At 38.1% G+C, this 14,485-nt stretch overlaps 1 protein-coding gene across 1 annotated transcript in view; it reads right to left on the bottom strand.

Moving 5' to 3' along the window:
* LARS1 (leucyl-tRNA synthetase 1) overlaps positions 1-14,485 on the bottom strand; it is a 62,553-nt gene that overhangs the window by 16,687 nt on the left and 31,381 nt on the right. Inside the window, exons 16-24 of the mRNA XM_043465107.1 lie at positions 13,481-13,566; positions 13,322-13,387; positions 13,008-13,090; positions 12,470-12,608; positions 11,350-11,562; positions 9,923-9,980; positions 7,818-7,881; positions 3,025-3,208; positions 194-284 (exon numbers count right to left, since the gene is read on the bottom strand). Of these exons, the coding sequence (XP_043321042.1) occupies positions 194-284; positions 3,025-3,208; positions 7,818-7,881; positions 9,923-9,980; positions 11,350-11,562; positions 12,470-12,608; positions 13,008-13,090; positions 13,322-13,387; positions 13,481-13,566 (984 nt within the window). The remainder of the gene's footprint in view (positions 1-193; positions 285-3,024; positions 3,209-7,817; positions 7,882-9,922; positions 9,981-11,349; positions 11,563-12,469; positions 12,609-13,007; positions 13,091-13,321; positions 13,388-13,480; positions 13,567-14,485) is intronic.

Below are 14,485 nucleotides of genomic sequence, written 5' to 3'. Positions count from 1 at the left end.
TTACATTAAAGGAAAGTAACAGAAAAAGTACCCAAGAAAACTATTTAAAATCATAATTTATTTATTGAAGACTTTACAAATTTTCACTCTCCACTTAAAAGATGAGTCATTATGCTATAGCAGGAGGAAAAAAAAGAAATGTATAATATTCACATTGACTATTTTATAGCTATGAAAAGAATTAACAGCTTACCTGAAATTCAAAAAAACCTGTTTTCAAAGCTTCTTTAAACATCATCTTTTCATAGTTTTGATCCGTCTTTATAATTCCTGCATTCATTTCACTATGGAGTACAGAACAAAGGTAATTGAGTTTAAAGGCAAGTATATATAGGCATAAAAAAAACTTCCACATATACTAATAAAACAGTAATATGAGAACAATGCCTGAAACATTTCAGACTGCTCTATCACAAAACCATCTTTGTGTTCCATAAAACTATTATAGCCTCCCACTGTCTATCTACTTGAGTACTGTCATCTGACACTGCTTAGAGATCCTATTTATGACAACACAATAAATTTTATTATGAAGTCCAAAGTGCAATACGAAAATATCTTTACTAAGACTGTAGTCAGGTTTAATTGTTGCATTTTAAACAATGGACACTGGAATAAAAAAGATATTCCTTATGCTACCTCAGGCCCTTCAGAATTTGGCCTAATGTGGCCCCAACTTGTCTGATCTACTTCTGCCCTCCACACACTATACTTCAAATAAATACTATACTTTTTGCATGGATTTCTCCTCTGCCTCAAAATTTCAGTTTATTTTTCAAGAAACTCAGAACTCACATACCACCTCCTCTAATTTCCCTCTATTCCTACTAGTATACTTATAATTGGTCAGAGAAGCGTTTTTCTCTCCTGCTAGACTACAATGAACGATCAAGTCTTAATTCATCCTTGTAACACTGGTGCTTAGGATGGTTCCTAATACAAAGAGACTGATATATATCTTATGAATGAAGAAAGAGAAAAAAGACAATTCTTTTCTTTTAAGCTACTTTTCCTTTAACCATTCCGTTCTCCTCTAATGCAAGACAGCATGGTGCAATGGTCATGAAAACAGGCTTTGGAGACAGAAACAAATTCAAAGTCAAGTCTGAAATGACTAGCTTTGAGGCATTTAATGAAAAATTAAAATTTTTCTAGGCTTCAATTTATTTAATTATAAAATAGAGCTAGGACTTCCCTAGACAGCAAATTTGGAAATATGCCAATATGCCAGCAAATCTGGAAAACTCAGCAGTGGCCACAGGACTGGAAAAGGTCAGTTTTCATTCCAATCCCAAAGAAAGGCAATGCCAAAGAATGCTCAAACTACCACACAATTGCACTCATCTTACATGCTAGGAAAGTAATGCTCAACATTCTCCAAGCCAGACTTCAACAGTACATGAACCATGAACTTCCAGATGTTCAAAATGGATTTAGAAAAGCCAGAGGAACCAGAGATCAAATTGCCAACATCCACTGGATCATCAAAAAAGCAAGAGAAACATGTACTTCTGCTTTATTGACCACGCCAAAACCTTTGACTGTGTGGATCACCACAAACTGGAAAATTCTTCAAGAGATGGGAATACCAGACCACCTGACCTGCCTCCTGAGAAATCTGCATAGAGGTCAAGAAGCAACAGTTAGAACTGGACATGGAGTAACAGACTGGTTCCAAATCAGGAAAGGACTACGTCAAGGCTGTATATTATCACTCTGCTTATTTAACTTATATGCAGAGTACATCATGAGAAATGCTGGGCTGGAAGAAGCACAAGTTGGAATCAAGATTGCCGGGAGAAATATCAATCACCTCAGATATGGAGATGACACCACCCTTATGACAGAAAGTGAAGAACTAAAGAGCCTCTTGATGAAAGTGAAAGAGAGTGAAAAAATTGGCTTAAAACTCAACATTCAGAAAACTAAGATCATGGCATCAGATCCCATCACTTCATGGCAAATAGATGGGGAAACAGTGGAAACACTGAGAGACTTTACTTCTGTGGGCTCCAAAATCACTGCAGATGGTGATTGCAGCCATGAAATTAAAAGACGCTTGCTCCTTAGAAGAAAAGTTATGACCAACATAGACAGCATATTAAAAAGCAGAGACATTACTTTGCCAACAAAGGTCCATCTCTAGTCAAGGCTATGATTTTTCCAGCAGTCATGTATGGATGTGAGAGTCGGACTATAAAGAAAGCTGAGTGCAGAAGAATTGATGCTTTTGAACTGTAGTGTTGGAGAAGACTGTTGAGAGTCCCTTGGACTGCAAGGAGATCCAACTAGTTCATCCTAAAGGAAATCAGTCCTGAATATTTATTGGAAGGACTGATGTTAAAGCTGAAACTCGAATACTTTGGCCACCTGATACGAAGAACTGATTGCTTGGAAACGTCCCTGATGCTGGGAAAGATTGAAGGCAGGAGAAGGGGACAACAGAGGATGAGATGGTTGGATGGCATCACCGACTCGATGGACATGAGTCTGAGGAAGCTCCAGGAGTTGGTGATGGACAGGGAAAACTGGCGTGCTCCAGTCCATGGGGCCGCAGAGTCAGACACGACTGAGCGACTGAAATGAACTGAGGACTTCCCTGGTGGTCTAGTGGCTAAGACTCTGCACTCCCAATGCAGGGGGCTCAGGTTCAGTCCCTAGTCAGGGAACAAGATCCCACACGCTGCAACTAAATGTTCGCATGCTGCAACTATTAATAAAACATCCTGCATGCCGCAATTAAAAGATCCCACATGCTGCAACTAAGAACCGACGCTGCCAAAGAAAGAAAGCAAGCTAATAATATTTTTATCATATAAAATTGCTATAAGGCTAAAATCAGATAATGGATGCAAAGTGCTTAGTATAGTTCCCAACACAAGTAAGCTTTCAATGAAGAGTGGCTATTATTAACTAATAACTAAATTAACTCTAATTTAAGAGTTAAAAAAAAAAGAAAATGTAAAAATACACCAGGACTAAGCAACTCTTTAAAGTAATAAGTGGTTAGGGACTATAGATTACCTGGCAAAAACTTTGTCATTGAAGGTATTGGCAGGACCACTTCTTAGGCTATCCCAGTTGGCAACCATTTCTTTCACCCATTCCACCCAGGTGTATAGACGGAGAATACCTGCGTCTGCCATGGCTTCCACAAAGTTAGCATCTTCAACAGTGTCACCAGCATCAGCTAGAGCCAAGCGCATTCCTTGAAGAAGAAGAAAAAAAATTAATCGATGATTTAAAAATGTAGTTACTGAATATGAACTATGTGTCCAGGTGGGTACACTGCCAAGCCCACATATAAATTAAGAAACAGCAAGTGCTTTAAACCACTGCATGGATCAACAGCAAAAATAACGATCACCAAAAGCAGAATCCATAATGATGTTGTTAAAATATTTGAATTTTCTATATTGATTTGCATACACTCAGCATCAATATGCGTTTCTTCTCAGGCATGTTGTGCTAATGAGATAAAGTGATCTTTAATGAGGCAGAGAAAAAAATGATAAACTCGGGAAAGATATCCCTATCAACATCTCAGCCTCATTTAAAGGCAGCAAAATATTATGATTATTTTAATGCATAAGAAAACAGAGTGGTACCTCGTGTGCACAAATACATATTTTCTTACTTCTAAAAGCAGATTCTTCTAAGTTTCTTACTAACAAAATACAATTTTTAAAACAAAATCTTCCATCCTAAAATATTAAATTAAAAAACCAAAAACAACCCACCCATCTGTAAGAGTCTAATCAATTAAATTACAGGACATCCTTGCAATGGAAGACTATACTGCCGTAAAACAGTGAGAAAACTTTAATGTACCAACATGCTGCTGCTGCTGCTAAGTTGCTTCAGTCGTGTCCGACTCTGTGCGACCTCATAGACGGCAGCCCACAGGCTCCGCCGTCCCTGGGATTCTCCAGGCAAGAACACTGGAGTGGGTTGCCATTTCCCTCTCCAATGCATGAAAGTGAAAAGTGAAAGTGAAGTCGCTCAGTCATGTCCGACTCCTAGCGACCCCATGGACTGCAGCCCACCAGGCTCCTCCACCCATGGGATTTTCCAGGCAAGAGTACTAGAGTGGGGTGCCATTGCCTTCTCCGGTATCAACATGAAGTGACCTCAAATATGAACTCATAAGTGAAAAAGGCAAATTTCAGAATAGTATGGATGGTATGCTACCATCTGCACCTTAGAGGAGATGAGACTATGTGATATCAAATTATGTATGCATTAAATATCCTTTATAATAATACATAAGAAGCTGAACACATTTTTTAACTTTTTATATTGTAATAATTTTACAGTTACAGCAAGCATGCAAAAGACGAGGATAAACGTTTCACCATTTACCAGACTTTCTTAATGTTAACAACTTACATAACCACAGTTTCAAAAAAGCAGGAAGTTAACATCAGTATGACACTACTAACTGAGCTACAGACTTAATTCAAAATTTCACCAGCATTTTCTCTAATATCCTTTTTCTGTTCTAGGATTCAATCCAGAATCCCACCTTGCACTTGATTATTTTATCTCCTTGGTCTCTTCAAATCGTGAGAGTTTCTCAGTCTGTCCTGGACCTTGACTACTGATGGGTAGTCAGGAATTTAACAGAATTTCTCCCAACTTGGCTTTGTCTGATATTCTTGCATGATTAGATGGAGGTTATGAACCTCTGGCAAGAATATCACAATAGTGATGCTGTATGTCTTCTCAGTGCATCATTATCAGGGAGGTACATGATATTGATATGACTTACTATTGCTATTGCAAACCCTCCTCATGTGGTCAGGTAGTATCTGCCAAGTCCCTCCACTGTAAAGTTACTGTCTTTCCCTTTGTGATAAAGAAGTATCTTGGGATAGATACTCCGAGAATACGCAAATAACCTGTTGCTTTTTTTTCTAAACTTTCATCCATTGATTTTGACAACCACTGATGGAACTAAGATCATGGCATCCCGGCCCATCACTTCATGGCAAATAGATGGGGAGACAGTGGAAACAGTGGCTGACTTTATTTTGGGCTCCAAAATCACTGCAGATGGTGATTGCAGCCATGAAATTAAAAGAGGCTTACTCCTTGGAAGGAAAGTTATGACCAACATAGACAGCATATTAAAAAGCAGAGACATTACTTTGTCAACAAAGGTCCATCTAGTCAAGGCTATGGTTTTTCCAGTGGTCATGTATGGATATGAGAGTTGGACTATAAAGAAAGCTGAGTGCCAAAGAATTGATGCTTTTGAACTGTGGTGTTGGAGAAGACTCGAGAGTTCCCTTGGACTGCAAGGAGATCCAACCAGTCCATCCTAAAGGAGATCAGTCCTCGGTGTTCATTGCAAAGACTGATGTTGAAGCTGAAACTCCAATGCTTTGGCCACCTGATGCGAAGAGCTGACTCATTGGAAAAGACACTGATGCTGGGAAAGATTGAGGGCAGGAGGAGAAGGGGACGACAGAGGATGAGATGGATGGATGGCATTACCGACTCGATGGACATGGGTATGGGTGGACTCCAGGAGTTGGTGATGGACAGGGAGGCCTGGCCTGCTGCAGTTCATGGGGTCGCAAAGAATCAGACACGACTGAGTGACTGAACTGAACTGATGGATCTTGTTGTAACCTCAGATATGCGGATGATACCACCCTTATGGCAGAAAGCAAAGAAGAACTAAAAAGCCTCTTGATGAAAATGAAAGAGGAAAGTGAAAAAGTTGGCTTAAAACTTAACATTCAGAAAACTAAGATCATGGAGTCAGGTCCCATCACTTCATGGCAAATAGATGGGAAAACAACAGAAACAGTGAGAGACTTTATTTTTGTGGGCTCCAAAATCACTGCAGATGGTGACTGCAGCCATGAAATTAAAGGACGCTCCTTGGAAGAAAAGTTATGACCAACCAAGACAGCATATTGGAGAAGGAAATGGCAACCCACTCCAATACTCTTGCCTGGAAAATCCCATGCATGGAGGAGCCTGGTAGGCTGTAGTCCATGGGGTCACGAAGAGTAGGATGTGACTGAGCGACTGAACTGAACTGAACTGATGGATCTTGTCTGTGACAATATTACTATGATGTTTCTCTACTGATGATTTTATATTTCACTCAATCCTTCCACATTACTTGGAATTCTTCTGAAAAGAAGAACAGTCCCCACTTACTTATTCAATCATTACTATATATCCCTATGGGTTCATGAATATTTAATTTATGCAAGGGGTTATAATTCAATACTACATTATTTACTTTGTCTCTTAAAAAGTTCTTGCTTGGGCAATTGGGAGCCCCTTCAAGCTGGCTCCTGTGCCCTTTCAAACTGTCCCCATTCTTTTTGAAACATTTTCTCATTTTCTGGCATCATAAACTATTCCATGCTCATTTTGTATTTTCCCTACTCCAGACCTCAAATCACCCTACTTCCTTTTACTAGAGAATGGTATTTAGAAACCAAGATCTGAACGCCAGGTGTTTCACCGCTAACTAGTGTTTTCAGTATCCACAGGCTCTCTCAGCAATGCATATATACTAACCCACACATAAATCTATGTTTATTTTTATTTATTTTTAAAATATTTACATATTATTTGGCTGCACTGGTCTTAGTTTCAGCATGCAGGATCTTCAATCTCCACTGCGGCATGTAAGATCCAATTCCCTGACTAGGGATCGAACTGGAGTCCCCTCCATTGGAAGCAGACAGTCTTAGCCACTGGACTACCAGGGAAGTACCTATGTTTATTTTTATGTCTGTCTGTATGAAAAATAAAACCCATGAGTTTATGCTGATACTGCCAATTCCAATCCAACACCACGGAGTTCATTTGAACACTTCCTCTTATCTTATTTATAGTTTCTGACACTGAGCTTTCACCCACAATATTTGTTCAATCCCAGTAAACATATAAAAGTTTCAGAACTGCTAATATACACTTCTTTAAAAAAAAAAAAAAAAAACTAACTACAATATTGTGTACAGTTCTTTTCGTCTTACTATGTTGTCAAAATACTGTTTTTCTAAGTAACTTAGGTTAGTTCTTCCCCATCCCTTTCAGTACAGTCTCAAACTGTGGCAGCCTTGATCAACAAAAAGAAGTGCCATGATGACCAAAGGCTAGGTTACATAAGGAAGGACTGGCTCCTTCAGGTTAGATAGTGCATTTTTTTCTCTTGACAAAGTAATGATTAAATGAAAGAGTAATGAAGTCAGGGGAAACTCATCTATATGTATATCAAATATGGAGGAAATACTTTGAAAAAGCTTCCTATATGCTTAACATCTCTATAAACCAACTATTTAATTTTAGAAATAGCATGAAATTGCGTTTCCAGGTAGCACTACTGGTAAAGTGCCCACCTGCCAATGCAGGAGACATAAAAGATGTGAGTTGGGAAGATCCCCTGGCGTAGGGCATGGCAATCCACTCCAGTATTCTTGCCTAGAGAACTCCACTGACAGAGGAGCCTGGTGGTTACAATCCATAGGGTCACCAAGAGTTGGACATGACTGAAGCACTTACCCCAGCATGAAATTAGGAACAAGTCAGGTAGCACTAACAGTGAGTTTCCTTTGAAAGAAGACTCTAATAATCTTAGCTTAAATTTGTTTCTAAACAGATATTAGCAATTCTTATGTTTTAAAAATGATGTTGCTTGTACAGAAAGAAAACATGAATATTTTAAAGTATTGGTAAAAGCTAAAGAGAAAAGCAATGAAACGGAAACAAGAATGCTAACTTGCCTTCTGCAGTCTGAGGAGAACTGGGGACACTAGGCAACAGCAATAACAAAAACATACACTCACCATCGGCTGAATATTTATCAACAGCTTGGGACAAAGTGAGGAAGTTGCCTGTGGATTTTGACATCTGAAAAAGAAAGTCAATGATAAGGCTTTAGTAAGAGTATATATCAATAAAATAAACCAGATCAGCCACATCAAATTAAATGAGCAGGCTACAATTAGATAAAGATAAAAAGGATTAGAAACATGCAAAGGAAAAGACACCTTAAACTTATTTTACAGAGGAGAAAACTGAAATCCAGTCAATACAATAACTTGCCCGAGTAACTAATCGAGTCAGTGACAAAGCTAGGACGGCATCTCCTGTGTGACACTCAGTCCATGGCTCTTTCCATTAACTGATACTGTCGCTTGGGAATTGGTTTAGACATGTGGAGTGATTACACTATAACTATGGACCACTTCAGCTGGTTATAAGAGCTTTATAACAATTAGAGTCATTCAGAAATGAATGGATAAGCTCATTAGGTCAAAATTAGGGCTTTAGGAAACTTCTTGTCATTAGGGTCGCAATAGCTGCTTACTCAAGCTGTGCTCTGCCTGAGGGCAGCACAAGTAAGTAGGTACCGGGCACAGCCCAGCAATCTACTGTTTAAAACACTTCTGTGTCTCGGTAACTTTGCTAACACCAAAGAGAAGTGGCCGTTCTATCAAGTTTCTACTACAGACTAATAAAATCTTGTAATAAAATGAGTATGAAACTTAAGTGAAAGTGTTAGTCGCTCAGTCATGTCCGACTCTTTGCGACCCTATGGCTCCTCTGTCCATGGAATTCTCCAGGCAAGAATACTGGAGTGGGTAGCCATTCCCTTCTCTAGGAGATCTTCCTGATCCAGGGGTTGAATCTGGGATGTCCTGAATTGCAAGCAGATTCTTTACTGTCTGAGCCACCAGGAAAGCCCTCTACCAGGGACGTACAGTGTATACATAACACAACAATGTGGAGACCAAAGGAAACATCATGTTATATTAATGGCAGGATTTATATTTGCACTCTCATATACACATGCACACACATATATATATGTAAATATATATACAGTTCCACTTTGACCTACAAAGAAAAAATGAGTTCGACAATCAAAAGTCCTTGTTGATTTAACAAAATCTATAAAGTAGCTATTTTCCAGCCTAATGTACAGATTATCTTAAATGAACTTTTTTATTCCTTGTTAGGGCACTGGTTAAAAAAAAAATCTCATTTTGCAATTCATATAATCTACCATTTGTTTAAATCTATAACTATTTTCATTATGACATAGCAATGAATATTCTTTGATCATTAATATTCCATCAGATATAGCAAGATTCAATGGCTGGAACAAGTCCAAGCTAGAACAAGTCCAACTTGTTAGAATTGTTATTAATGAGAAATAAATAACATTGTAATTTAATTTTTTTGTTTAGTTGAGGAAGCGTGCCCCTTTCTCGTGCACAAAGGCATTATGGGGGCAAAAAAGGGCTTGTCAAGAGATTGGCATAACTCCTGTTGAGGATACTGAATAATCAGATACTTATGAAGCATTAAAAAAATCATATATATTAATATATGTACTATCATTATACTGCTATGATACTACTAGTATAATTATAGTATCATTACTAGTAATAGGGGAAGTTGCAGTAGTATAGGGAGAGATATACTGTCTAGAAAGAAGCATTAAATAACACTTAAGAATCCTACAGACTCCAAAATTCTATTATTCTAATCTAATGGCTAGTCACAGTAAAAAGCAAAAACCACCAAATTATTTTCTCAACTTAATGAGAAAGATATTGTAGGGTCACAAAGCTAGAATCTTTATATTTCCTGTCCCTTTCTCTGCCTCTCTTCTCTGGTAACAATTTGTCACTCTTTGCCACTCTAATACAATTATTATATAGGAAAGTTTTCCCCATCCCGCCTCTCAATTAATACTATCTACTCCACTCACTCAATTTTCAAGATAAATCTTTAATTTACATTGGTAGTACTAAAAATTTTAAATGCAAGATTTTTAATTCTCTGATTTTCATATTCTTTATTTCTTTAAGAAAGTACAACATCCTAAATCTGAAAAACGTTTCTGCAGAATTCTAACGTTTCAAGAGGTAATGAGTGTTACCTTCTCAGAGTTGAGGAGGAGATGTCCATTCGCTCTCACAGCTACAGGCCATTTATCACTTGACAGGTAAATGTTTAAAGATAGAAAATAAAATTTAAAGAATATGGCTTAGCCTTAAAAAGTTGAGGTAAATGCTAAGAGTCATAAAAGTTTCTTAAGGCAAATGTGCAGGGATATTTATTGAGTCCTGTTTACTAGTATTCACTAGTAAAGGACTGGCTTATAAATTATGGTGCAGGCATACGATGAAATACTATGAACTATCTTAAAAATACAGGCCGGGCTATATATATAGATATAAAAAGATCTTTGTTGTTTAGTCAATAAGCGGTGTCTGACTCTTCTGCAACCCCATGGACAGTAGCCCATCAGGCTCCTCTGTCCATGGGATTTTCCAGGCAGGAATACTGAAGTGGGTTGCTATTTTCTTCTCCAGGGGATCTTCCCGACCCAGGGATCAAACCCACATCTCCTGCATTGCAGGTGGATTCTTTCCCACTGTGCCACCAGGGATAGATCCTCTTCCACGAAAAGTTGCAGTGAAAATTACATGAGTTACTAAAAGTGATTATAACAATGGTAACAATAAGCACCGGAAGCTACCATTTTTCTATAATTTTTAACACCCTCATATATGTCCAAAACTTGATGCAATGGGATAAGTATTCAACCATGTTACTAACAAGTACTTCTAAAACACCCGATTTCTGCAAAAACACATTTAAACCAATAGAGAAAACTAACTGAATGACAAGAACCACATCAGATTTATTTTATTCCTCTCCTTCAAACTCTTTTATTCTTGAGAAAGAAAATGTAATCTCATTCCAAATGCAATCTCACCCTAAATACAAGAAGTTCCATGAGATTACTTTGGTTCTGCAAAATAAAATTTGAATAGTGGGAGGGGTTTGTTTCTTCAGCTACTTGAAGACAGGAGAGAAAGACACAGGAACATGTCTGGGTCAAAAGGGAAGATGACAGAAGGAATACTCTCGAGCACATGGTATTAAAAATGCATCTCTGATCCAGATTCTAGTCAGAACATCATGACTTAATACTGGAAACTTGGGGCTCTCAGCTCTAAAAGGATGTTTCCTTCCCATTCTAATGACCTAGGCTCTGTTTGAAATTGCCTGTTATTTCAGCATCTTAACAGGTCAAATGAGTCATGTAATAGGTCAAGCGAATTACTGATTGACCGTCAAAGTATCTGAAATGTGAAATGCTTTGGCAGTTCAAAGCAGGTATGAGAATTTCTGGATATAACAGAAGGTGTGCTTTCTCCTTCATTATATTTAATATAAGAAAAAGAACGTATTGGCAAATCTAACAATACCCTCTACAATAACATCAGTATATTTGAAGCCACAAGGAACCCTTGTCAATAATCAATAAGTTTAGTTCACATCTGTTTTAGCACTCACCACTCTTCTGGCCACATAGCCACATGATTATAAAGGAAATATGAAAGATGATTTGGAATAAGATCCTTGCCAGAGGCTCGAAGATCCACAGGATACCAGAACTCAAATTCCTGCTTTAACTGATCTAATTTTTCCTTTGGGATCTGAGTCTTAGGAAATGGAGCTTCCTTGAAGAAAATATAATCCCAAACCTCCTTGGTCATTTGCTGTGGTCTGTATTAAAATAAAAGTAATGAATAAACAACAACAGAACACATATAGTTTCTTTGAAAACAACCAACATTCTAATCCAACCATGAAGTAGAAATCGATTTTTTTTTAAAGTATTTATTCTACTTATTCATTTATTTGGCTGTGTCGAGTCTTAGCTGTGGCATGGGGGATTGCCATTGCATCATGCCAGATCTTTCATTTCAGCACACAGATCCTCTAGTTGTGGCACACAGGCTCAGTAGTTGCACAACTCGGCCTTAGTTGCTCCTCAGCATGTAGGATCTTAGTTCCCCAACTAGGGATTGAACCCACATCCTGTGCATTGCAAGGTGGATTCTTAAATACTGGACCACCAGTGAAGTCCCAGAAATCGCTTTCTTAATGTTTTACAGTAACAAATGAGGACAAGAGACTCCCATAAGAATAAAGAGTGGATAACAGAGGGGTTTTTTATTACTTTTTCTCAATTCAGCAACAAAAAACATCATGACAAAATTCCACTAAATGAATTCTTATAAAAACAAATTATTAGAAAGTATTTTCAGGGACTTCTCTGGTGGTCCAGGGGTTAAGAATCTGCCTTCCAACTCAGAGGACGTGGATTCAGTCCCTGGTTGGGGAACTAAGATCCCACTTGCCAAGGGGCAAATAAGCCCACATCCTGCAACTACAGAACCCATGCGCCCTGAAGCCTGCACACCACAATTAGAGAGAAAGCTTGAGCACTGAAAAGTCCTTGATCGCAACTAAAGATCCGGAATGCCACAATAATGATATTGCCTCAACTAAGATCAGATGCATCCAAAAATAAATTAATTTTTTTTAAAAAAAGCATTTTCAATACATAAATAAAAAAATTACATCTCATGCTAACAAATTACCTTTCTTCCCCTATCCATTTACCAACCTGATGCCCAACGGAGACTCTGCTTGTCCATGCAAGTTACCTCCCTGCAGCAGGTGTGCAACTGTGTAAAATGCCATGTAAATAGTGGAGTCAGAGAGCGATTCAATCAGCCACTGCTCATCCCAGGGCAAACGAGTCCCTACAAGTAAAAGGAAGAAAATTCGTGCAAGAGGAATCTAAGAGACACTTCATCCCCAGAATTCACATTTTCAAAAGCAGATCTCTAGCACCGACAAAGCTACTTCTGTAGGTTCTTAAATTTACTTGAATAATATAAACTGATAAATATTTTTTAAATGGTTGAAACACTAGAAATTTTCTATTAAAAATAACTGCACCATAAAACTATATGGGTTAGATACTTCTACCATCAGGTGAATAGGAGGGGGGACCAGACCCTAGTTTCTCTCACCCTCTAACCAAAAACCTCTCACTTCCAGTTCAGAAAAACAATGGGAGAGAAGGAAAAAAGGTAAAGTGTTAACCTGCTGTGTAACTGGCCAAGCCATTCAAATGGACAAATCTGAAGTCTGCTTACCTAGGCCGTAAGTTCTTGAGCAAGCATGCTCCTGCAGCCAATCTAAGGTTGCTTCAAAATTCCTCCTAGTCTCCTCACAGTACCTGGACAGAGCAGAATATAACGTGTCTCTCCTCTTCGGCTTCATCATCTTCCCTATTTCTCATCTGCTTCCCCTTCCCCTTGGAGAAGGGAATGGCAACCCACTCAAGTATTCTTGCCTGGAGAATTCCATGGACAGAGGAGCCTAGCGGGCTACAGTCCACGGACTCACAGAGTTGGACATGACTGAACGACTAACACTTCCCCTTCCCCAGCACCTTCTCCCATCTTACGTTTCTAGGTTCTTCAAGCATTGGGATGTCTGTTTTTTCCAGTTCTCTTCTCCATAATCCAAGTACCTGGGAGTGGACAAATTGATTAAAAAAAAAAAGTCAAGGATAAGCAAAGTGACGGGAGAAAATTTCTGCTTGCTATCTATAAGAGAAACTAACCACTGGTCACACAGGGCCACAACACATTCATCTGAAGACCTGGACATAACTTGTTTCTCTGGTTCCATGTAAATATATGCATCTCCCTAGATGAAAGTAAATAAAAATATGTCAGATACCATGTCAAAGCAATCTCTATTCCTCAAGAAAAGAAGTAACTCTAAAAAAAATGCTCTACCACCAATAACTAAATTGCAAGTTTTCACTACGTCTTCCCTCTTCGCAGAGTAGAAATTACTTGCCTTTCTTTCTATATATCACTTGTTTCTGAAAAGGCCTGCATCTTTATCAGGTGGATCACCTTCCCTAGGTGCAACTTATTCCTTTGCAGAGTAAAAGATATTTAACAGCTTCTATTGCTATGGTTTGAAAGCTATGGCAGCCTTCTATTTTTGTTATAAGAACATAAAAATAGGAAACTAAATGCATGGAACAACTGCCTTTAAAAAAACACAGGCATGAAAACTAGATACGGAAAATAACATTACCAAAGATTTATAGTATCGTGAAAAATTTCCACTAGAAAATTGACCATAAATTTTATTTTTTTAAAATATTAAAACATTAAAACAAATATCTCTTAAGGTGTTACAATCCCAAGCTTATTAGGCTAGGATAATTTTTTAAAATAAGAGTCAGCATTGTTATTCATAAAGTGATTCACTGCTCTGTGTTCTTAACACAAGTTCTTCACACTGAAACAGGTAGGACTTTGGTTTAACAATGGTAAATTAAAAACAGACATTTAATTAACTCTGCTCCTTCTCAAAATTCGAACAAAATGACAACAAAGAGGTTTTCTTTTTAATGGTATGAAGTCACAAAGACAAGAATGGGAGAAGAAATAACATCAACCAAATTTTGAAAACTAAAAAGCAGAATGACTGACAATTGTATTAGTGGACCAAAGGAAGCTAGCTGAATCCTAAGCCCACAGAAGAGAAAGCTGAATTCTTGTGGCTCAGTTGGTAAAGAATCTGCCTGCAATGCAGGGGACCTGGATTC

Source organism: Cervus canadensis, chromosome 4 (genome assembly GCF_019320065.1).
Source record: "Cervus canadensis isolate Bull #8, Minnesota chromosome 4, ASM1932006v1, whole genome shotgun sequence".
Lineage (NCBI taxonomy): Eukaryota > Metazoa > Chordata > Mammalia > Artiodactyla > Cervidae > Cervus > Cervus canadensis.
The sequence above is the reverse complement of the archived record's forward strand: the minus strand, read 5'-3'. Positions and strand labels throughout refer to the sequence as shown.